This window comes from Leiobunum rupestre, chromosome 8, assembly GCF_980474605.1.
Source record: "Leiobunum rupestre chromosome 8, qqLeiRupe1.1.hap1, whole genome shotgun sequence".
In the NCBI taxonomy this organism is placed as follows: domain Eukaryota; kingdom Metazoa; phylum Arthropoda; class Arachnida; order Opiliones; family Sclerosomatidae; genus Leiobunum; species Leiobunum rupestre.
Genome location: NC_143391.1, coordinates 27462761 through 27489623, shown reverse-complemented (window position 1 = coordinate 27489623; position 26863 = coordinate 27462761). Strand labels below are relative to the sequence as shown.

The 26863-nt window shown below is 32.2% G+C and overlaps 1 protein-coding gene across 1 annotated transcript; it reads right to left on the bottom strand.

Moving 5' to 3' along the window:
• Window positions 1-2193: 2193 nt before the first annotated feature.
• On the bottom strand, window positions 2194-9374 carry LOC149932977 (uncharacterized). The gene is made up of 4 exons (XM_090157215.1): window positions 9335-9374; window positions 9235-9289; window positions 8550-8793; window positions 2194-4028 (listed from the first exon to the last, which is right to left on the bottom strand). Exons 1-4 carry the CDS (start codon window positions 9372-9374, stop codon window positions 2565-2567), a joined length of 1803 nt encoding a protein of 600 aa, XP_090013341.1. The 3' UTR covers window positions 2194-2564.
• Window positions 9375-26863: the final 17489 nt, after the last annotated feature.

The following is a 26863-nucleotide window of genomic DNA, read 5'->3' as shown; positions in this document are numbered from 1 at the left end:
ATATATTCCAATAAAAAATGTATAACATTTGACGAAATAAAATGTATTTTTTATATAAAAAAATATTGCCCAAATCTAAGATTGGAAATAAAGAGAAGTAAAATATGCAGTGACACTCACTAAAAAAATTAAGGTAAATCTAATGGGGGGAAATTGCGGTGAAAACGGCGGCGAAAATCGACTATAGAACCGGCGAAAACTGGTAAAATTGCCCCTAAAATAGGCGAAAATCTCTACCGCAGAGTGGAAACACTGACAACGGCACCATTTTGTCAAAATTGAACGTGAACACTCCAGCTTCTCTACGAAACTATGCCGGAAATCGACTTCAGCGACGTGAAGTTTGTCCATATAGAATTAAAAAAACCGTGATTTTCCAATTTCCAGTATTAACGCGTGCTTTTTAAAGCTTGAATAGTGAGTCTCCTTAGATTCTTGGTCCATGGCCCAAGGTTCCTAGATATTATTTACTATAAGCTTAGGAGGATCTTTCATTTTGATTTATTTCTTGCAGCTATCGCCATCTAGGAATGTTTCAATATAACAAAAAATTTAAAAGTTTTTAAAAATTAATTATACCAAAAGTTGAAAAATCTAAATAGATTACAATAGGAAAAATTTATTAATTTACTATTAAAAGTTAAATAATGGAAACCAAAAGAACTAATTTCTTAAAAGACCACTAGAGGCCGCTAAGAACGTATAGCGCGCGAATTTTTGAAAGGGAGTATAAAGTTTACTATTTATAGTTTATCACCTAATAGCAAAAGTAAATAGGGGGAGAAAGTCTGGCACTTGGGTCCAGCCGCAAGACGTCTTATTTGAGGGGTAAAATTTTTGGGCTTCGGAAATGACTTCCCCCTCGCCTCTTTACAGGGTCACAAAGGTATCGGTTGTACTAAGCCACGATGAAAAATAGTTCTCTATAAAATACGTGAATATTAAACTTTTGCTTTCGATAATTGGTTAATTTAGTTCCTAAATAAAGTAGATATGATAAAAACTAAAATGCGACATTGTAAAAATAACAACACGACCTTTGAAAAGAAATAAACCGTAACTAGAAAAACGCTCACTTAAATCGTGGAGAGCGTGGCGCCATCTAAGAGCAGAGATCGGGACTAATTGGTATATCTACAATGTTAAGGCCTAACAATTTGCAAGTGTCACTGAAATAATAGATATAGCTACGACCTTTTTTTGATTATTTTACAATTCATATAGTAATTATTAATTAAAATCAACCGTTATCGATGGAAATAATGGTCAGCATTTGACAGAGAGACTATTTGAAATAGCGAGGCGGTGACATGGTTGCCAGGGAATAAAATTCAAAAGTTTCATCATGAGCGCGGACCGGAATACCACAAATGCACTACTTCGCGCGTAATGTGCTATCCTTATTGGTTTGAAATATCACGTGATCACTAGCTCTTTAAAAAGGGTGTCAAGCATGGTGGAAGGTAAAATCTGAAGGCAGTGATAGACTTTCTCCCCTATTTACTTTTGCTAATAGTTCTTTTTATAAAGTAACGTGGCCTTATTGTTTAAATGTGGCTATTACCTCACAGTCTCTTACTTTTACAAGTCTACGAGCGGGCGTTATAGTTGCGAAGAATATAGCTTTTTTCTTAATCAAAACTCTCGTGCGAAGAATATACAAATAAAGCTGGATCTTGTGACGTTAGAGCAGCATTTTAATAAGATGGGCAAGTCCAAGGTTACAAGAGAAATTCGCTGGGGCAAGCAAGACCACATTTTATTTTACAAAATCAACTATTGAACATTTCTGTTATCAAGTTCAACAGAAGCTTTAGAACCTTAAACTCTGTAAACACAAAAATGAAAATAAAACTAAGCTTTAAAAGAGATTAGCTTGTGCTAACTGGACTTACAATTGTTAGTTACGTTTATAAAAAAATTGTAGATTTCTTAGCAGACGAATTCAATTCAATTTCAAAAGTTTTATTTATTTTAGTGTTTCTTGTACATATTCGAGGGCCAAGTCATTTGGCGATTTATAGCCCTCGTTTGCATGACGAAAACAATTTAGAATTTTGCAGCATCAATCCATTCATTAAACATCATTTCAGCGTAGAATTAATTTACTAGACAATAATTTCCAAAATATTTTATTGATAAACTTGGAAATACAATAAAATTCAACAAAAAAAACTAATGAGAAATGCCAGCGTCACGATAATAACTTAAGGGAAAATAAATTTCAATGGAAATAAAACCAATCGCAAAATGCTTTTTTTTTCGAATGATAAAACGGTAAAATTAATTCGATGCAAATAAAAACGCTAGAAAACGCGTTCGTTTTTGGCTTTTTGTTTCTTCATTTTGGCCACTTTAAAAAAATATCCAAAACAACACCTCCGAATCATGGTGGTAAAAATTTAAATTCTATCACATTCAGTTCACCAACATTAAAAGTACCGGTATGAGAAGGGTGCCGCACTCGTTCACCCCAGTTATATTCCGTACCGAAACAGAGTCGTCCAGTTAGCTGCACTACCGCGTTTCAAGTTTGCTCCTAGAGTACGCGAATGGGAACCGATTTAACCCTGGTAACCGTGAGAGTACCCGTACTGTTGGCTTGGGTATCTGTAGTAGTATCGGTGACTTTGAGCGTATCCCGCGTTTTGCGGGGCGTAATATCGGGACTGATGGTATCCGGCTTGTTGATGTCCTACGTAAGCGCCACCCTGTGGTGGATAGTAGCCTTGTTGGTAGTAGGAGGAAACTTGCGGCGCGGGATAATAACTTTGGTGGTATCCGTGACCTCCCGCGTTCAAGTGGTTACCAGCAGCATATCCGTGGTGAATTGTGGTTTGAGGAGCTAGAACCGCGAAATGACCGCCTCCAAGATGACCAGCACCTCCTACGTGTCCGGCAACGCCGTGAGCTACGTGTGCCGTTCCAGCTACGCCTCCGGCTAAATGACCACCGGCGGCTACTTGTCCAACCGCGATATGTCCAGCTTCACCATAGTGTCCGCCTCGGTTAACTTGTTGAGTTTGAACTGCAACTTGATTGGTCACTTCTACTTTACCGGGATTCGAAGGAACTTCTCCGCCAGCGTCAGAGGCGTCCAATCCGGAAGTGTCGTTGATATCGTCTCCTCTTTCAGTTTCCGAGTGAACTCCCAACTTTCCTTGATCGCCGTACAGAAGGGGATAGAGTGGGTTCTCGTAAGGCAGAGGAATGCGCCTGAGAGGATGGTGAACTCCAGCAGCCGCGCCGTGGAATCCAATGCCGTTACCCTGAGCTCCGTAGTAAACGTTGTTATAGACGTGGTTGAATCTGGAAAGATTGCGTCTCAAAGGTAAAACTTCGGATCCTTGAGGATAAGCGGCGTGATCGTACCCCCCGACAGCGCCGTGGTGACCGTAGAAACCGTTGGCGTAGCCGCCGTAGTGACCCGGTGGTGGTAAAGCGTGGGTTCTGATGATGGAATGCTCGTCCCTGAGAAGATTATCTCCGTCTCCGGTTTCCAAGATGTCAACTGGCTGCCTCTTTAAGGCTGGTCTAGCGCCTTTGTTGAGGATGTGGGTTTGTTTGGTTTCTTTCGTCTCTATTGTCAAAGAACTCTCGGCCTTTTCGTCGTCGAAGTCGTCGTCTTCTTTTTTAAGAGTGGTCGACAGATGGACGCTGGACGCGGCGGCGGCTTCTTGGGCGGCGGCGGTGGCCGTACCAGGGAGGGGATCGAAAGGAGTGTAATCGCTGATGACCCTTAATCCGCCGGCGTCATTGACGTAGTTGAGGACGTGGTACTTCTCCCTCGAATCGAAATAGCCGTAGGTTCCAATAACGGTTCCGTCGGGGACGGTGTGCTTCTGGTGGAAAACCGCCCGTTGTATATCAGCCCCCGCGATGTCCAGAAGCTCCACAGCTCCTGGTTTGGCTGTAGGCTTGACTTCGACGGGAGGCGGTAAGGTGGTCGCTGGTTCCTCTTCGACGGGTTGCAGCGTAGTCGCCGGAATGGACAACGCCGCGTAGGCAAACGTCAATAGTAATAGAACCTACAAACAGGGGTTGAAAGAGTTAATGAAAGCAATTTAGGCGTGATGGGTAAAGTTTTACTAGGAAATACCGGTGGGGGCTTCGTATTATTCGAGCTGAGTTGAGAGTTCAATCAATAGCTGGAATTAGGTTTAGGTTTGCGATCTAATTTCACCAGTACTATCAACTCAACTTCGACTCAAAAGCAAACTTAAAAACAAGAAATCTTCGATTTTTCACGTTTTATTCTGATTTCCAACGAGTTAAACTAAAGCAATTTCCCGGCGCATACGCGTTACGCCCGTTTTTGAAAAGGCCAAATTTCATTCAATCACTAGTGCAGTTTCGCGTCCAAAACAAAACACCAGTTTTTTTTTAAAAATCACTTTCCAAAGCCCAGGAAAAATACTCTTTTTCACAACGAAGAATTAAGAAAAGCAAAACAGGGAGGGAGGGGGGGTTACGAAAAATGAACTGGAAACTCGGCTGGAATGGATCAACCTAGATCGGCAGATACATGTAAACTCGCGCGTGTCACTTTTTGGGCCGCGGAAAAATGGTGAAAAAACTTGATTAATAGGGCCAGTTTTCGCCGAGATCCCTTCCTCAAAGAGGTCGCCACTAGACGCACGCGATCTTCGACGTCAAAAATATTAAATTGTTTCTCAAATTTTGATAAATTCGAAAAATAACCTCAAATGAATAAAAATAAATATGTTAATTAAAGTGCTCAGAGACAATAGGAACGCCCTCTCACGTAATTTCATATAATTGGATCTTTTACGTATACAAAATTAAATTTGACTAGAAAAACTACACGAGTCTATAGATTAACAACAAGATGTCACGGACATTTAAGTACACACAATCCCCCCGATGTATTCACTATATTTTAAATATTAAATTTGAATTTGAATACATTTCCTATCATTTTGTACATTAACTTAATAAACAATAGATGGACTTTATCGGAAAAGAATTTTTCGAGTTACCTGGTTTTGGAAATAAAGTAGCGAAACGAGATCACGTTATTTTAAATTAATTTTTAGACAAATCGAATTTTTCGAGTTACCTGGTTTTGGAAATAAAGTAACGAAACGAGATCACGTCATTTTAAATTAATTTTTAGACAAATCGAATTTTTCGAGTTACCTGGTTTTGGAAATAAAGTAACGAAACGAGATCACGTCATTTTAAATTAATTTTTAGACAAATCGAATTGTTCGAGTTACCTGGTTTTGGAAATAAAGTAGCGAAACGAGATCACGTTATTTTAAATTAATTTTTAGACAAATCGAATTTTTCGAGTTACCTGGTTTTGGAACTAGAATTCAAATATGGCAATAGTGCGTACGCGGGTTGTGGGGTCCCGCGAATTAGCCAGAAAATTTACGTTAAATTGAAATTTCTTAATGCAATCAAAACGGAGTTCAAAAATGATCAGCACCAACTAAAAACATAATTTTCAACCAAGTCGATCGTAATGTAAAAAAATTATGTATATTTAAATTCTAAAATCGCCAAAAATCACTAAAATTGGCAAAAGCCCCACTTCCGGGGTCCCGATCTCACAAATGTGAACAATTCCGGTTAGGAAATGATATTTCCAATCGATTGACGTGTCATGTGCCTTTGTACCTATAACGTACCGCGATAAATCGTACGTACACCGGCGGCGGCGGTGGCGGCGGTGGTGGTGGAAGACACAGTACGTGAAACTAATACATACAAATCCCGTAAGGATTCTGTGTAAAAATGGTTGCAAAATACGTATTCCCAGGCGTAGCGAATTTAGGTTTCAAACGTTTTAAGGCAGTTTACATTACGAAGAATGTTTGTTTTGAAGAGATCAAGCACGCGCTGTCAAGAACCTTGGCATTAATAAGCATTATTTTTAAGACTTCGTTAAAGATAAGCCCTGTTAATTAGAAAGTTTATAATCACCCGCTTTACAATTTCCGGGACAATCGCTAGACAGTGTCCGCAGTAGCCCTCTAGAACTAAGATTATTCCATTGTTTCTTGTTTCGTATTATTCACATCTTGGCAACAATCATTTGAACTAGCTAGCTTATTGCTATTTACTCGCGTAGTGTTGAAAACCAAAATTGAAAAGACTTTTACGCTAATTAGCTCTTGTAAGCAACGTATACAAATCAACCTCTTGACGTCATTAATTAACAATGTTAAGAACGCTGAATTATAGAGATACAATTTTGGGTTTTCGGAAGGGGAAAATAACGCTTTCAACTTTCTATAAACTATGTAGCGACATCTTAAGGTACAAATGAACTTTAATTAGGAAAAATAGCGCCACCTGTGTAAAGCTGAAGGTAAAATAAGAAATAATCGAGGAATCTGTATCTAAAATTAGGATTCCTGGGAAAGTTGAAGTTACTGTTAACTGTTATGTCTTTCACGGGAAAAAAGTTGTGATTAGCAATAGAACAAATGATTGCGTAAACTAAGGTTCTTCATTTGGCGCGAAAAACTACTTTTAAAATCCTAATTAAGTGGACAACCAAAGCAACAATCTTAATAAAGCTAATAACGAATAAACACCGCGGACGTATTTCGTTCTAATTACGGTAGAGTATGTAAGACTCTGAAGAAATACAATACAATTATTTAATTACGGATAATTACAATTTCGTTATGTTTTTTTTTGGAGAATTTAGCCCTACAGGCATCAGTTTCTCGAGACAGTGCACCCCCTCCCCTCTCTCGCTAATCGAGTGGACTACAATGGACCAGGACTATGGCGTACTCTTATTATTATGATTTCTGCGGCACGATCAGCCTATCACATAACACCACGCGCCCCACTTTAATATTAAAATGAAAATGAAGTACAACCTTGACTATATAAACTATATCAAACCGGATCCAGTTAAAATATTTTACAAGCCCGAATTGTGATTAAACTCCAATGCTAGCCGAACGGACAATATAACACCCGTCGATTACCAACTGCGAAAAAAAGGCTCAAGTACGGCGAATGCGCGTGGCGCGAATTGAAACCTAAAATTATCGTTGAGTATGGTAACAGATTCGACGATTAGATTTGAGTTTTTAATATCGTAAGGGCGTTGCTGCTATTTCGTTTAAAAGTAACGAGAGGGTGAAGTTTGCGACGTATTTGGGTAATAAATTATTTGATATCGCATTCCGAGGTCGTTCAAAATCGAGGGAAAGGTGTGGTTAGGACCACCGAAAAATAAACGGAAAATGGGTATTTCCTAAACAATAGACGACGCAATTTCCGAAAGCCCACGAAGAGTCCAAAATGGCGAGCAAATGAATTTGGGTTAAGCTTTCTCGTCTGTAGTGTATATAACTTATTAAGGCGAATTGAAACGCGTACTTTTTTCTCCGAAGGGAACACCCACTTACGACCAAATTGGTTTATTCGGACTCGAAATAAGAACGCCAACCGTTATTTCGTCCAACCTAACCTCGGAACACCACCGAAAGCAAAGTTACAGAGTCCAAGAGGCGCTCCGATCCGAATTACCGGGAATTCCGACACCGCGCTACCCTAAGTAAGGCCCATTATTCACTCGCCCGATCGAGAAGAATGTCACTCATTGTTTTTTCCGTTTTTTTGGCCCTCTCCTCAAATTATATTTTCCCCGTCTGCTCGACTTTTTGGGGTGATTTTTCCGGCTGTTGCTCGCTTTTCAAAGAAATTTTAGACTGCCACCGCAGATCCTTTTGTTCTTTAAATTCTTAAAAAGAGCGTAATTACATTTCGCCTTCTATGTAGGTCTCGCATTTCGCCCGAATTTTGCCAAACGACAATTAGATCATTGTACGACTAGATTTCGCGATTTCATCAAAAAAAATTAAGTTCCTATCGACTAAAAATTTAACTTTGTATAAATTAATCAATTTTGCCTCCGTTTGACGGAAGTATTTAGCGAAATATATCACACGTTTAGATAGTTATCTCTATCAATTAAGATTATTTCCTCGGGTATGTGGAAATTATACAATCCGACGCCTCAAAACCGCGATTTCGGGGCGTGTTACCAGAACGATTATTAAGAAATTTCTCGATAGAAGCCTTTCAGGAAAATTATAACGAAACGAAAATTCCGTCGAAAGTTTAATTTGGCCCCGTTTCATCGCAAAAAAAAACCATTAACATCAGTTCTCTCTTTTAGCCTGAACAAAATAAAATACAACTATATTACTTTATATTAAGGAGGATAAATTATGTCGGACATATAAACACGTTCTCTTGTTTGAAATATTCCGTTTTAGATTAATTTGCTCAGAATCTTCAAACGGCTGTAAACACACCCAAATTTTCCAATACACCTACGTTAAACTACAGCAAAATATTAAAAATAAGCTACTTTTCACAGGGAAAAATTAAATTTTATTAGTATAAGTGTTTTTTTAATATCGAATGGTGTTATGAAATTTTTAATATGTATTAAATAAATTAAATAATTTGAAAATTACCCATGGTAAATCCATAATTGTGAAAAATCGAGAATTTCAAAGTTAAAAACAAAATGCGGAAGCTGTACCTACCTTGAACATATTCCTGGAGTACCTCATCTCGGGACGATACAAAAGCGCGACTTCCTTCTCTATCGAAGATCGTTCTTCTTTTAACAAGTGTCGTTGATCTTGTCCTCCAAATACGAGTTGAGAGGAGGTCTTCCTCCCAGAAATCACTAAAAGGAGGTGAGGTTCTTCGCGAAGCTCCTCGAGGTTAAAATCGCGTTTCTGGTCGTGGATAAAAACCTCTTTTTCCGACGCGTTCCTCTCGAAGCTAACACGCCATACGCAATGACTTTCGGTCCAAATTCGCCAGCGCTTTTTAAAAACCAGTCGCGGGGTTGCCCCTTAAAGGACGTTGCGCCGAGACTCGCCCTCTTTCCCCTTCGCGTACGGAAAAAAAAGTGATTTCTTGGACGGCGGAAGAAAGCCTAGCTACCACAATCCGGATTCCGAGGCGCGTTTTATAAGAAGGAGGAAACCTGCTGATGAACACAATTGACTGACCTTCTCCGTCCTTTCTTCGTGATAAGGTTACGATGGAAAAGATATCATTATACCATCCTAATTCAACGGGTACTCGGAAGTCCGGAAGATCAAGGTTTTTTCCCGCTTTTGCCTTCGAGGGAAAGGGTATTTCGACGATGGCCAGGACGCGCGGACAACGCGGAAAGGATTCCTTTTCACAAAAGAGAGTTAAGTGGGGAGGAATTACGGAAGATTTTCGACGCTTCCCTTCCCCGCTTTTCGAAAGTCATCTTTTACCACGACTAAGAGGAAAAAATTGTTTACGTTTTCTAAGCGCATCTAATTACGCTGTAATACCCCGTCGTTTCTCTTAGACTCTTTCGACATTGAACGTGTAATTTTATGGATGATTCAAAGTTTTAACTTTCTTTCAAGTTCAAGAACGTGTTTTCCGCTATTACGTTTAGATGTTCGTATCTTGAAACTCTTATTTTCCTAGATCTATTAACGGCGTCGTGTAGAAAATGGTAAACAAGGCGGATTGGCGTCACCTTCCGGGACATTGTTCATCTTTCGAACGCCCCGAAAGAGATCAACGAACTTCACGAATGAAAAAAAATGCCAGTTTCATTATCGTCGAATGTTGATGAAATTTAGAACCGAAGAAGGATATCACATTTTTTCTAGTCGAAAGAGATTAAAATAACCTTGGTTTTATTTTATTTTTCTTCGAAGAACTTGACACGGGTTGGGATAGTTCAGCTTTTTGTTTATAGCCTTAAGCCTTCTATACTGGTTCATGACGCATCATTTCAATACGTAATTAACCGATTGCCTCGCGTATTATATTGCAGTATTGCGAGAAATTCTAATTTCATTTTAGTTCTAATTGTTAGAGAATACAGAATTCACCTTTTGATTATATAATTAAACCAACAATAAATCAGAATATGTAGAATATTAGAAAAAATTGACTATTAGAATATGTAGAATATATAGAGTATTAGAATATATAGTGTGTTAAAATATATAGTGTATTCGAATATATAGTGTATTCGAATATATAGAGTATTAGAATATATAGTGAGTAGAAGGAAAGTGAGGGTGTGGCATCGATCCCGGGTTCGGGTTTGGGTTCGGGATCGAAATCCGGGATTTAAGGGATGAAATGGGGGTAAAATCATCGAAAAGTCAATGTATTTAGGGTATTTCTCGCGACGATTTGTTTTTTCGTATATCAACATATTGTGTCCATGCCAACTTGTTCATTTATCTACGCTTATCTCGAAAGATACTTGAACGTATATCTTATCAAGTTTTATCGTACGGAATAAGTTGAAATGATGTAAAAATTGATAACCTAGGCGACGCGTGCGCAGATTACCCCGGGGGACGCGGTTAATTTGAATTGAAGTGTTTTGACGTCATGGAATATTCGTTGTTAAAGTAGAATGGAAATATTTTTAAACTTCATTTTAAAATCATTGTAGTATGCTTGACACTTGAACCAATCTCACGAGTATTTCTTAAAACGAATATCTCAATCGCGTTTTATCGTACGAAATAAGTAGAAATTATGTAAGTTGTATGATTAATAACCTAGGCAGGAAGATAGCGCGCGCGTGCGTGGATTACCTGGGAGGCGTGGATTACCTGGGAGGCGCGGATTGCCCGGGCGCGCGGTTAATTTGAATTTAAAACATGGATTCCCTCTCCGAAATAATTCATGTACCCAAAATTGGACCGCAAGTTTTTTTCTTTTAGGGGAATCTCTATGGGAGTTTAACATTACAATAAAGCTAATAGGTCCAGTTTGGGGTACTTTTGGTCCGAAATGGGGTACATAGGGCCGAAAATGGTGACTTTGGTCGTTTTAAGGGTACTTTTGTTCTATTTTGGTCCATTTTTGGGTACATCAGAAAAGCAGTTGGAAAAACGAAGAGCCTTATTTTTTTTCCCACCCATCTCCAAACTCCAAAAATTTATTGCTTTAATTTATTTATCGCTTCCGTAGGTATAAAATAAGATAAAAACCACTTACCTATATTTTAATTACGGTAAATTAAAAATACTTAATTAGTGTACTAAGTTACGTTTAAAAGAACCTTTGGTAACAATTCCAATATGTAAATATAGGTATAAGGATTGAAAAAATACTTAAAGTGGTTTTACTGATAAACTCTAAAGGAATTTAACTTTAAAGGGTATCTTAGATTATTGTTTTTAATTTTATTCAAGTTGAAAACGTATTAAGAGTCCTTCAAAGTACTATAAAAGGATTTTATTTACGAACTTAATTCATATTTTCTTCAAACTTTCAATTCGCTTTTATTACTATTTAAATACGGTAAAATATAATTCTTATACACAAATATAGTCAGAAAGATACTATAAAACACTAAAATTAAAATTAAATTAAATTTGTGTGGATAAGATTTGTAAATATCATTTTGAAACTAATAACTTTCACGCTTTATTTAAGTCAAGCCAATAAAAACAATTACCTATATTTTAAATACGGTAAAATATAAATACATTTCCGATATGTAAATAGGTAGAATAACACTATGAAAAGTTCCTTTTTCTTCTTTTAATACGACAACACACAACTCTGATACGCAAATATATAAAGAAAATATAAAAAAAAATTTACTCTACGTTCGATACGTTAAAATACATTTCCGATACACAAATATAGATAAAGAAATACTATAAAATGTAAAAAGGTAGAAAAATACTACACATTAACCATTATGAATTTAAGCTTACAACATCCTTCACGTATAGAGCATAACATATATGTTCAGAGTTAACTTGTTTCCTCGTAATCTTTATCGCATGTGTTTTAAATAGCGTATGGAATAAGTTAAGAATGTACTGAAATGGTGTATGTTTAAACCTCGTAGAATAAAGAGTAAAACATATGTTCAGAGTCGGCTTGATTACTAAAGCGAATAACACAGAGACGTTTCCGGTGTAGTCACGTAGGAAGAAAAATACTACAACACTCTCTATACTCTACATTCAACACGTTAAAATATACTTCCGAAATGCCAATATAGGTAGTAAAATACTACAAAATCTCTATACTTTACCTTCAATACGTTAAATTACATTCCAATATGTAAATATAGGAGGAAAAATACTACAAAAGCCTCTTTTCTTGGCGTTCAATATGTTAAAATAGATTTCTGAAATGCAAATGTAGGTAGTAAATACTACAAAAGCCTCTTTTCTTGGCGTTCAATATGTTAAAATAGATTTCTGAAATGCAAATATAGGTAGTAATTACTACAATTTAAAAAACGTTGGTAAAAAGAATATCATTTTAACTTATTTAATTGTGTTTTTTACCCAACCAAGCATTTATTTGAATAAAAGTGGTATTTATTTAAATAACCAATAGTTAAATAAAAATTGTTAAATGTTTAAATAATCGAAAGTGAACAAGCCTATTTTTTAAATAAAACAAACAGACTTTAGAGTTGATAAGATTTGTAAATATCATTTGAAACTAATAATTTTCACGCTTTATTTAAGTCAAGCAATTACATTTTTAAAAATGAAAGAAGTTAAACAATATAAAAATTTGTAAATATTGTAAATATTTTTAGGTAATAAAGAAATTAAGAAATGTTTTAATTAAAATATCTTTCATTTTCTAATACATTTTTAAAAATGAAAGAAGTTTAACAATATAATTATTCTAATATAATTTCAAAATCAGGTATTATTTAAAGTAAAATGCATAATTTAGTGAAGCAATTCTTATTTAAATACTTTTATTTAATTAATTTGTGTATCTGAAATGTATTTATTGAAAAATAAGTGGGTTTTACTATTTATCACGGTTTTATATATATATATATATATATTGGAATTGTTACAAAAGGTTCTTTTAAACGTAACTTAGTACATTAATTTATTTTGGAAGTTCAAAACGTATTAAGAGCCCTTCAGAGTACTATAAAAGGATTTCATTTACAAACTAAATTAATATTTTCTTCAAACTTTCAATTCGTTATAATTCGAATTTAAATGAAAACATCATGGATTATAGGTGCGTAATCTACTATTAGACCGAACGGATTAAAAAATACTTAAAGTAAGTGGTTTTACTGATAAACTAAAGGGATTTAACTTTAAAGGGTATCTTAGATTATTGTTTTTAATATTATTCAAATTCAAAACGTATAAAGAGTCCTTCAAAGTAATTTAAAAGAATTTTATTTACGAACTAAATCCATATTTTAGAAGTTAGTTTGTATGAAATACTTACTAATACCTGAAAAATGGACTTTAGAGTTGATAAGATTTGTAAATATCATTTGAAACTAATAATTTTCACGCTTTATTTAAGTCAAGCAATTACATTTTTAAAAATGAAAGAAGTTAAACAATATAAAAATTTGTAAATATTGTAAATATTTTTAGGTAATAAAGAAATTAAGAAATGTTTTAATTAAAATATCTTTCATTTTCTACTACATTTTTAAAAATGAAAGAAGTTTAACAATATAATTATTCTAATATAATTTCAAAATCAGGTATTATTTAAAGTACAAATGAATAATTTAGTGAAGCAATTCTTATTTAAATACTTTTATTTAATTAATTTGTGTATCTGAAATGTATTTATTGAAAAATAAGTGGGTTTTACTATTTATCACGGTTTTATATATATATATATATATATATATTGGAATTGTTACAAAAGGTTCTTTTAAACGTAACTTAGTACATTAATTTATTTTGGAAGTTCAAAACGTATTAAGAGCCCTTCAGAGTACTATAAAAGGATTTCATTTACAAACTAAATTAATATTTTCTTCAAACTTTCAATTCGTTATAATTCGAATTTAAATGAAAACATCATGGATTATAGGTGCGTAATCTACTATTAGACCGAACGGATAAAAAAATACTTAAAGTAAGTGGTTTTACTGATAAACTCTAAAGGAATTTTGGAATTTTCTAGAATAGCAAAGTAAAACTAAAACGTAAACCAAGTTTAAAACGAAACTAATAACTGGGAGAAAGGTTGAAGTAAGTATTTTTTTTGATTTTTCGTTTTTTAATTTTTGAGTTCCCTATATTATTATAAACTAAATTAAATATAATTTATGAAAATTTGTGATAAAAGATCTGCTCCTTCGTGTTTTACATATATTTAAAAACTCGAGATTTTAATGAATTGTTTTCAAAGCATGAAAAATATAGCAGATCCTTTGATTTTAATTGTAGTTAGTAGTTACTTAAAAAAAAGTCGCTAGCTGACTTGGAGCTGGTGTAGTTAAATTTTAAAAATGTGTATTTTAAATTTTGTTTGTAAAAGTTTTTTTGAAAAAGTTTAGTATTATAGTTTAAATTTATTAAATAAAATAAAATAAAATATAAATTATACATTTGGTTTAGTATTTTACTATTGCAAGTAAAATTAATAGTAATTTCAATTACTTTTTTAGTTTTTTTTTGACAAATATGCAAACTATTTAGTTATTTCAAAAACAAATACGTCGAATTATTTGGTATTCGAAATACTATTGGTTAGTTTTTATATCTTTAATTTTATTTTTCAGAACAATTTCTCTTTGTCTAGCTTCTTCTAACTTTAATTTAGATGGCCTTAAAGCCAAGTATTTAACAAATTTTGTAACCAAGTAGATGGAGCTTTAAACAATTTTTCTGTCATGTAGTCAAGGAAATGTTCAAATATACGTGTATTTGGTCATTTTGATGGTCAAATAGCCCAGTATGGAACTGCGAGATGATAGTCAGACATTGAGACGCGGGTGGCGCCCGTGCCCCAGCGTCCGCGCCCTCGCCCTGATGGTGCCCCGAGCCTCCGTCGACGTCTGAAATGTGAAATGGGGCACCGACGGGGCTGGCGCGGACGCTGGGGCACGGGCGCCACCCGCGTCTCAATGTCTGACTATCATCTCGCAGTTCCATACTGGGCTATTTGACCATCAAAATGACCAAATACACGTATATTTGAACATTTCCTTGACTACATGACAGAAAAATTGTTTAAAGCTCCATCTACTTGGTTACAAAATTTGTTAAATACTTGGCTTTAAGGCCATCTAAATTAAAGTTAGAAGAAGCTAGACAAAGAGAAATTGTTCTGAAAAATAAAATTAAAGATATGAAAACTAACCAATAGTATTTCGAATACCAAATAATTCGACGTATTTGTTTTTGAAATAACTAAATAGTTTGCATATTTGTCAAAAAAAAAACTAAAAAAGTAATTGAAATTACTATTAATTTTACTTGCAATAGTAAAATACTAAACCAAATGTATAATTTATATTTTATTTTATTTTATTTAATAAATTTAAACTATAATACTAAACTTTTTCAAAAAAACTTTTACAAACAAAATTTAAAATACACATTTTTAAAATTTAACTACACCAGCTCCAAGTCAGCTAGCGACTTTTTTTTTAAGTAACTACTAACTACAATTAAAATCAAAGGATCTGCTATATTTTTCATGCTTTGAAAACCATTCATTAAAATCTCGAGTTTTTAAATATATGTAAAACACGAAGGAGCAGATCTTTTATCACAAATTTTCATAAATTATATTTAATTTAGTTTATAATAATATAGGGAACTCAAAAATTAAAAAACGAAAAATCAAAAAAATTACTTACTTCAACCTTTCTCCCAGTTATTAGTTTCGTTTTAAACTTGGTTTACGTTTTAGTTTTACTTTGCTATTCTAGAAAATTCCAAAATTCCTTTAGAGTTTATCAGTAAAACCACTTACTTTAAGTATTTTTTTATCCGTTCGGTCTAATAGTAGATTACGCACCTATAATCCATGATGTTTTCATTTAAATTCGAATTATAACGAATTGAAAGTTTGAAGAAAATATTAATTTAGTTTGTAAATGAAATCCTTTTATAGTACTCTGAAGGGCTCTTAATACGTTTTGAACTTCCAAAATAAATTAATGTACTAAGTTACGTTTAAAAGAACCTTTTGTAACAATTCCAATATATATATATATATATATATATATATAAAAAACCGTGATAAATAGTAAAACCCACTTATTTTTCAATAAATACATTTCAGATACACAAATTAATTAAATAAAAGTATTTAAATAAGAATTGCTTCACTAAATTATGCATTTGTACTTTAAATAATACCTGATTTTGAAATTATATTAGAATAATTATATTGTTAAACTTCTTTCATTTTTAAAAATGTATTAGAAATGAAAGATATTTTAATTAAAACATTTCTTAATTTCTTTATTACCTAAAAATATTTACAATATTTACAAATTTTTATATTGTTTAACTTCTTTCATTTTTAAAAATGTAATTGCTTGACTTAAATAAAGCGTGAAAATTATTAGTTTCAAATGATATTTACAAATCTTATCAACTCTAAAGTCTGTTTGTTTTATTTAAAAAATAGGCTTGTTCACTTTCGATTATTTAAACATTTAACAATTTTTATTTAACTATTGGTTATTTAAATAAATACCACTTTTATTCAAATAAATGCTTGGTTGGGTAAAAATCACAATTAAATAAGTTAAAATGATATTCTTTTTACCAACGTTTTTTAAATTGTAGTAATTACTACCTATATTTGCATTTCAGAAATCTATTTTAACATATTGAACGCCAAGAAAAGAGGCTTTTGTAGTATTTACTACCTATATTTGCATTTCAGAAATCTATTTTAACATATTGAACGCCAAGAAAAGAGGCTTTTGTAGTATTTACTACCTATATTTACATATTGGAATGTAATTTAACGTATTGAAGGTAGAGTATAGAGATTTTGTAGTATTTACTACCTACATTTGCATTTCAGAAATCTATTTTAACATATTGAACGCCAAGAAAAGAGGCTTTTGTAGTATTTTTCCTCGTATATTTACATATTGGAATGTAATTTAACGTATTGAAGGTAAAGTATAGAGATTTTGTAGTATTTTACTACCTATATTGGCATTTCGGAAGTATATTTTAACGTGTTGAATGTAGAGTATAGAGAGTGTTGTAGTATTTTTCTTCAGTACATTCTTAACTTATTCCATACGCTATTTAAAACACATGCGATAAAGATAACGAGGAAACAAGTTAACTCTGAACATATATGTTATGCTCTATACGTGAAGGATGTTGTAAGCTTAAATTCATAATGGTTAATGTGTAGTATTTTTCTACCTTTTTACATTTTATAGTATTTCTTTATCTATATTTGTGTATCGGAAATGTATTTTAACGTATCGAACGTAGAGTAAATTTTTTTTTTATATTTTCTTTATATATTTGCGTATCAGAGTTGTGTGTTGTCGTATTAAAAGAAGAAAAAGGAACTTTTCATTGTGTTATTCTACCTATTTACATATCGGAAATGTATTTATATTTTACCGTATTTAAAATATAGGTAATTGTTTTTATTGGCTTGACTTACATAAAGCGTGAAAGTTATTAGTTTCAAAATGATATTTACAAATCTTATCCACACAAATTTAATTTAATTTTAATTTTAGTGTTTTATAGTATCTTTCTGACTATATTTGTGTATAAGAATTATATTTTACCGTATTTAAATAGTAATAAAAGCGAATTGAAAGTTTGAAGAAAATATGAATTAAGTTCGTAAATAAAATCCTTTTATAGTACTTTGAAGGACTCTTAATACGTTTTCAACTTGAATAAAATTAAAAACAATAATCTAAGATACCCTTTAAAGTTAAATTCCTTTAGAGTTTATCAGTAAAACCACTTTAAGTATTTTTTCAATCCTTATACCTATATTTACATATTGGAATTGTTACAAAAGGTTCTTTTAAACGTAACTTAGTACACTAATTAAGTATTTTTAATTTACCGTAATTAAAATATAGGTAAGTGGTTTTTATCTTATTTTATACCTACGGAAGCGATAAATAAATTAAAGCAATAAATTTTTGGAGTTTGGAGATGGGTGGGAAAAAAAATAAGGCTCTTCGTTTTTCCAACTGCTTTTCTGATGTACCCAAAAATGGACCAAAATAGAACAAAAGTACCCTTAAAACGACCAAAGTCACCATTTTCGGCCCTATGTACCCCATTTCGGACCAAAAGTACCCCAAACTGGACCTATTAGCTTTATTGTAATGTTAAACTCCCATAGAGATTCCCCTAAAAGAAAAAAACTTGCGGTCCAATTTTGGGTACATGAATTATTTCCATTCTACTTTAACAACGAATATTCCATGACGTCAAAACACTTCAATTCAAATTAACCGCGTCCCCCGGGGTAATCTGCGCACGCGTCGCCTAGGTTATCAATTTTTACATCATTTCAACTTATTCCGTACGATAAAACTTGATAAGATATACGTTCAAGTATCTTTCGAGATAAGCGTAGATAAATGAACAAGCTGGCCTGAACACAATATGTTGATATACGAAAAAACAAATCGTCGCGAGAAATACCCTAAATACATTGACTTTTCGATGATTTTACCCCCATTTCATCCCTTAAATCCCGGATTTCGATCCCGAACCCAAACCCGAACCCGGGATCGATGCCACACCCTCACTTTCCTTCTACTATAGTGAGTAAGAATATACAAAGTATTAGAATATATAGAGTATTAGATTATATACTGAGTAAGAATATATAAAGTATTAGAATATATAGTGAGTAAGAATATAAAGAGTATTAGAATATATAGAGTATTAGAATATATAGAGTATTAGAATATATAGAGTATTAGAATATATAGAGTATTAGAATATATAGAGTATTAGAATATAGAGATTATTAGAATATATAAATTATTAGAATATATAGACCATGTAGAATAATAGAATATGTAGAATAATATAATATGTAGAATAATAAAATATGTAGAATAACAGAATATGTAGAATAATAGAATATGTAGAATAATAGAATATGTAGAATAATAGAATATGTAGAATAATAGAATATGTGGAATAATAGAATATGTGGAATAAAAGAATATGTAGAATATGTAGAATAATAAAATATGTAGAATAATAGAATATGTAGAATATGTAGAATAATAGAATATGTATAATAATAGAATGTGTAGAATAATAGAATATGTAGAATAATAGAATATGTAGAATACTAGAATATGTAGAATAATAGAATATGTAGAATAATAGAATATGTAGAATAATACAATATGTAGAATAATAGAATATGTAGAATAATAGAATATGTAGAATAATATAATATGTAGAATAATAGAATATGTAGAATAACAGAATATGTAGAATAATAGAATATGTAGAATAATAGAATATGTGGAATAATAGAATATGTGAAATAAAAGAATATGTAGAATATGTAGAATAATAGAATATGTAGAATATGTAGAATAATAGAATATGTAGAATAATAGAATGTGTAGAATAATAGAATATGTAGAATAATTTATTATGTAGAATAACAGAATATGTAGAATAATAGAATATGTAGAATAATAGAATATGTAGAATAATAGAATATGTGGAATAAAAGAATATGTAGAATAATAGCATATGTGGAATAATAGAATATGTAGAATAATAGAATATGTAGAATAATAGAATATGTAGAATAATAGAATATGCAGATTAATAGAATATGTAGAATAATAGAATATGTAGAATAATAGAATATGTAGAATAATTGAATATGTAGAATAATATAATATGTAGAATAATAGAATATGTAGAATAACAGAATATGTAGAATAATAGAATATGTAGAATAACAGAATATGTAGAATAATAGAATATGTAGAATAATAGAATATGTAGAATAATAGAATATCTAGAATAATAGAATATGTGGAATAAAAGAATATGTAGAATAATAGAATATGTGGAATAATAGAATATGTAGAATAATAGAATATGTAGAATAATAGAATATGTAGAATAATAGAATATGTAGAATAATAGAATATGTAGAATAATATAATATGTAGAATAATATAATATGTAGAATAATAAAATATGTAGAATAACAGAATATGTAGAATAATAGAATATGTAGAATAATAGAATATGTAGAATAATAGAATATGTAGAATAATAGAATATGTGGAATAATAGAATATGTGGAATAAAAGAATATGTAGAATATGTAGAATAATAGAATATGTAGAATAATAGAATATGTAGAATAATAGAATATGTAGAATAATAGAATGTGTAGAATAATAGAATATGTAGAATAATTTAATATGTAGAATAATAGAATATGTAGAATAATAGAATAATAGAATGTGTAGAATAATAGAATATGTAGAATAATTTAATATGTAGAATAATAGAATATGTAGAATAATAGAATATGTAGAATACTAGAATATGTAGAATAATATAATATGTAGAATAATAGAATATTTAGATTGTAGAATAATAGAATATGTAGAATATGAGAATATACAGTGACTAGTTTTAATCACTATCCAATATGTTTTAAATGAAAATATTGGGTTAAAGTAACGTTAAAATGTTTAATTTAGACAAGCTGTATGTAGTAGAATTTAGTCACACAAATTTAAATTTTCAGAAATAATAATATGGTATAGTGTATTTCGTCGAGGGGTCAAAATTTCACACACTGTTAAAAAAAACAGTTTAAGAAATTATGAGATCTCGGTGGAGATATATACCAAAATTCGAAAGCAGTACGGAAATCATAGCACAAAAAAAATCTAAATTTCATGAGTTTCAGATTTCCGAAATCACCTCGATATTCAAAATGCCGTACGTAAAATACGACCCCGCATTTCATAGTTCATACTTCCTGTTTTAGAGAAACATTCAATTCGCTAGTCGTTACAGCTTATAATAACTGAGTTAAAAACTTAATAGATTAACCATTTTTAAAATTTTATCAGAGTCCTTTTAGAATTTGAAATTTCAGTTTGGTAGAATGAGGGATTTCCAAAAACGTTAGTCATAATTTATTGAAGGATAAGGTATTTTACGTGGTACAGCATTACAGAAACTTCTTAACACCTGTTTACAAAAGTGACACTTTCGCTAGAGAGGATAATTCAAAACAACAAAAACATAAAGTATAAAGAATTCGGAAATTTTAATGACTATAGACCATCATCCGTCTAATGAAAAATCACCCACACTATATCCTCAAAATTTTAGAAATTTAGTTGATAATTAAACTACGAAAATTTCCTCGCAATATTCCACGAATCTAAATGACTGAGAACGTACAGAATTTGACCTTTTAACAAGTATGTAAAAATTGTAATAAATAAGCCAGTCTTGTAGATAAAAATCGAAAAGGTTTTCCAATTTGTAAAACCGTTTCACAATTGGAATAAACAGCGGGGGGTACCTGGAAATTTGCATACGAAACTGAATCGTGATATCACCGTGTTGGAACCCCGCGCGCCAAAAGTAGAGGAGGGAGAGGAAAAAGGGGAACGAATATAAGGGTGTCCGCCTATATTTGGAAAAATCGAAGAAGGGAACACACCCACGAAAGCGTTCAAATCATTTCGGAATAACTTAACATTTAAAGCTGTCCTTGCTTTCAAATAAATAGTCGCTAACTTCGGAACGAAAGACAAAAAAAAAGTAATTCTTTATTATCTTAATTTTGAAACCCTCATGGTCACGCTGAGAAAGAATTTTAAACTGGATAGTAAACGAATTAAGTCAAAAACATATATTTTTTCAACTTGCGCTTTAGTCTTTAAAGATTACGAGGGACCTTGATTTTTTTGTTTTCGGACACAGATCTTGCAGCAAAAGTAAAATGTTGGGTTTTTTTTTTACCGAAAGGCGTTGGTTGGCTTTTAATAATTAACCGCACCCAATAAAAAAAAACGTTTTTTTAATTAAATTTCAATATTTACAAATGATATCATAAAATCAAATAGGTTTGTTAAAACTAACATTTTTTCAGTTGCTTCTGCATTTTCATTTGAAAAAACCCTACGTGTATATTGAGAAATTGTTCAGTTAGTCATTTTTCTAGTTTGAATTTTCCCGCGTATATTTGGAATCCAAGCGGAACTAAAGCAAACTAAATTTAAAATCAATAAATTTATTTTAATAATTTAATATTAAATTTGTAATATATATAAATATAAAAATATAAAGTTTATATTTTTAATAATTAAATTTAAAATAACGTTGAATTTATTAATGAAGATTATCGCGAGACAGATGTCGCTCATTACCATCTCATCGACCCCAAATTTGAAAAGGACAAAACAAGTTCCGTTTTTTCACGTCGACTTTGACGTCACGCAAGGTTCCGGGCAATAACTTTTCAAGGCCGTCTGCTTCAAATTTCTCCTTTCAAAACGTTACAATCAACTTATCTTCTTATCTTTTGAAATATTCTCCAGCCACGGCGGCGTTCATTGAGTATTCTCAGCTCGCTCTGAAAAATCTTGACCTCCGGGGGTCAGCCATTCACCAACCGTTTATCATAAGAACGCCCAGTTTGAAAAGCGATATTCAAAAACCATTAAGCGATCATTTCACCCATTTTAAAGAACTATCAGCCCTCCTCCCCTTTTATAGGACCAAACTAAAAAACAATTGCGGATAAAATCCAGAGGGGTATAATAACTTAGGAATAAGAGAAAGTTACAAAGTTGTGTTAACCACTATTTTTCAGTTAGGAAATTGTTACAATTTATTTATCAATCATTTAAACATTTTCTGACGTGTATAGATGAACTATGGTTTTCCATATCCTGTAGAGCACACAAATGAAAAATTAATTAAATATGAATTAATATTTCTAGAAAATTTCGATATTTTCAATGGCTTTATAAAACAGCCAAATTTCCTGCAACCATTTTACAGAATTACGATCACAGTTCTATAGAATTTATATATAAATTTTTGTAGCGGTCATATTTTCCATATCGAGTGCGAATTAAGGCTGGTTTTCACTAAGGCAAAAATGCTTTTAAAATTCTAAAATCTTCGTTGGTCTAAACTTAAAAAATTAATTAAAAATAAATCAACTTTGGCAAAAATAATACGACCTTAACAAAATAAAATAAATTAAAGTCTCCAAGCATTTAATAAATTAATCCAAAGATTTATTTAATGAATTTCTTAAATGTGATAAAGCTTCTTAAATTTAAGACTATATTAACACCGACATATGTTACAGCTTGGAGGTTGGATTTGATGCCAAAATCAAATAACAATATAATACATAAAAAAGATGATAAATTTATACAAAATAAATTTAAAATTACTTACAATAATTAGTACTATTTTTCATAAGCGGTCCTCCTTTTCAGAGGGCGATTAAAATTCAGAATTTTAGACAATTTTAGCGGCTACAAAAGAAAAATTATTATTTATAATATTCAGTACATATGGATAAATAAAAATCGACAAGGACCCAGACACTGTACTGTGTACATAATGGCTTTTGACTAAATTCTATTAAATTACTCCAAGAAGTATATATTATAATCTCTTAGAGAAAAGTGTCCCTAAATCTATGTTCCTATATCTTTATTGTTATTCAATTATAGTATGATTTTCTAAAACTAATTCCAAAAAATTTTAAATAAAAGTTTCGCTACTTCATGGTTTAGTTAAAATTATTTATTATACAACTCCCCGTGGTCCTTCTCCAACGATAATGTTTATAATAAATGAATTTAACCAAACCATGAAGTAGTGTAACTTTTATTTAAAATTTCTAGGAATTAGTTACAGTAGACCATGGTAAAAGAAGAAAATATATACGATTTCTAAAACTATTTCATACGGTTTATAAATATTTTATATTTTTTCAATATGTTTTTGTTTATTTATAATAAATATGCTTGCGGAATGTAATTTTCAAATTTAAAGCAAGTGGCGGCTTTATAAAAAAAGTTAAAAAAAGTTTACAAAAATGCTTCTAGGTGGCAGCGCCGTACGGGACTCGACGCGAAATGAGAGTTGTCTGCCACCTATTGGCTTCCCAAAACCACGTGTTTAATCATTTAATATTCACGTGATTCCGAAAAGACAATCAACGCGAGAAGATCCCAATCTGCCACACCTTTTAAGCTAGATTTTGATGCTTACTCAACTTGTTTTGATTATAACGCTAACGACATCTAGTGCGAGTGAATGCCACTAGACACGAGCCACCACTTGCATTAAAACACCCTTTACAATTTGAGCCATAATGTACTTCCAAGGCCTGGCAGAAAAAATATCGTTAATTTAAAACTGCCTAGAACTTGCGGAGGTACTAATTTATTTTCTACGTCTTAGATGAGATATATTAAGTAAGATTATTAAGTGAGATTAAATTACAACTTCCACTAAACTGTTAAAGAAAAACCACACTTTGAGAATTCAGTTATGATAATTTGTGGCCCTCTGGTATCACGAAATATTACGAATGTTACGTAATCTGAAGGAAATGTTTGACGTCAACTTTCACCGTCGCGGCGATTTTGCCCCAGTGAAAAACCCGCTTAATTCCTTTTACTTGTAAAAGGCGTATAACGAGCCGCCTTCGCGAGCGAAGTATTTGCCAATAACGATAGCCCGCCTTATAACAATCCTCTAAAATTAATTTACATATCATAACAAGCTAATTAAGAGGAGAAAAAGACGAAAGTAACGATGGAATTTCGCGGCAAAGTTGGATAATTAAACATGATAACGAAAAATATGGAGAAACTGTCTGAATCAGGCCAAGGTTCGCTTGTATAGATTCGCGATGTTGGAATTTCCCCAATAAATCCGAGATCTTCGTCGAATAATATTCGCCCCCCCCCCACCCCACCACCCCGGAGCCGATTGGAGAATAAAAGACTCAACTCTTTTGTCAGAAAATGAATTATTTAGTTTCCACTCCGGTCATTATCTACACATCTCGCGAAAACCCTTTTTACACACAATCCAAGGGATTTGTGTGTATTGGTTTCACGTTTAGTGTAGCTGATGCCGCCGATGCCGCCGTGTCGCGCGTAACTCTTTACTACATTTACCGGCCTCGGTATCCCAATTGGCGAAACTATAAAATAAATTTGGTCTTAACTAACTTGCTAAAATGGGAAAACAAAATCACGTGACTACCATATCACAGCCAACTTCGATTCGGTAACTCGTGTTCCTAGTTGGCCGTGCGACGGTAAGGAAAAAATTATTCCTTCGAGATACTGCAGACAGCTAATTAACTTACACTTTTCTATTACAAAATGTTCTAAACAATAATAATAATTAGATAATTTAGATGAACCGATCAAAATTTAAACCGCTATTAGCAAAATAAAATATATAATAGTTCGTAATTCTTAGGATAGATGGCGTTTTCGTTCTCCACAAAGTCACGTGACTACCATCTTTTCAGCCCCCTGGACTTCATAGTTTCGCCTATATATATATTTTTTTTTTAAATTTGAGCCCAAGAAGATAACAATTTTTCTATTTAAGTGGTTTTTCGCGATTTTCGACTTTAAATCTACATATTTTTTTAAAATTCAGACCGATTTGGTTGAAAATTATATTATTAGTTACTACTGATCATTTCGGAACTACGTTTTCGGTTTCATTATGAAATTTTAATTTGAAGTGAGATTTATGGCCAATTCGCGGGATCGCGTAACCCGCGTACGCGCTATTGTGATATTTGAATTTCGTACCATTTGATACTAGCGCCATCTAACTCCAAAAAATATGCTTCCTTATTTCCAAAACCAGGTAACTCGAAAAATTCGATTTCTCTAAAAATTAATTTAAATGAACGTTTTCGCGTTTCGCTACCTTATTTCCCAAACCCGGTAACTCGAAAAATTCACTTTCGATAAAATTCCTCTTGGGTACCGAGCACTATACAAGATGATTGAAAATTTGTTTTAAAAATAAAGTCATAACATCGAGGGAATGTGTGTACTTAAATGTCCGTGACATCTTGTTTCTTATTAAAGGGAGGAAATAACAGCGTCTATTGTTGCACCTGGTGAAGTTGCTCTTTTAATGAGTAGCCGAGAAAAGGCGTGAAGGAATGCCGTCAAATATTCAAGTGCAACTAGCTTCGACAGAGAAATACACAATAGGTTCTGGCTATGCCATTCGAATTGAGTCAATATTTGTTAAAAGAGAACTGTGGAACTAGTTTTAAATGTGTCGAGAAAACAATTATCACTCTCGATACCTCTACTATTGTTTCAAAAATCTTGGAAAGCTTTAAATAATTAATTACATAGTGTACGGCTAAGTTCATTAAAAGGGATACGCTGCTAGCTTTAGTATCGATTTCAACAGATAGATGTCGCTAGAGAAAGTGGAGATTCTTCGGAACCAGGAAAGTTTTAAGAGATTTCACTGTTATAAGATATCCAATAAAGAATCGGTAACTGTGTTTAGAATTTTCGTTTTCTTCGAATTTCTAATGATCAATTAGAAAATTTGAAACTGATAGTAATTTATCGGTTTTGAGATAAGTAATATCTCAGTTAATTGTTCACACTTAAGATTTAACTTTTAAAAGCTGGAGGGTAAGATCGACCAGAGATAAAATAGAGAAAAAGGTCTAGACTGACGACAGCCTCGGCAATGTTTTGGAAGCTCAAAATTTCCCCAAGTATCAAGTCTAGCAATAACAGAAAACGCACCAATATCTTAGATGTAATCTTTCACAAGTGCCTTGTACGCTTTTTTTTTTCAATTTCTTGTTAACATTTGTAGAAACTGTTTTTCAAATTTAAATGTTATATAAAAAGGTTTTAACAAATAACAACTTGTACACAGCGCAAATTATGAATTGTATAATTTAATAAATATTGGACTATTTTCAAGGTCTAAGGCTTTAATGCAATAAACTTTGCGCAATACAAAGAACTCGAGGCAAATCTTCGGGCTGAACTCTAATT

Coding starts and splice junctions, on each gene's coding strand:
- LOC149932977 (XM_090157215.1), bottom strand. CDS start 9,374: ATGTCGAAAGAGTCTAAGAGAAACGACGGGGTATTACAGC. Junction 9,290..9,334: donor AAACGACGGGGTATTACAGC/GTAATTAGATGC, acceptor TTTTCCTCTTAG/TCGTGGTAAAAGATGACTTT. Junction 8,794..9,234: donor GGAAGCGTCGAAAATCTTCC/GTAATTCCTCCC, acceptor ATGGCGTGTTAG/CTTCGAGAGGAACGCGTCGG.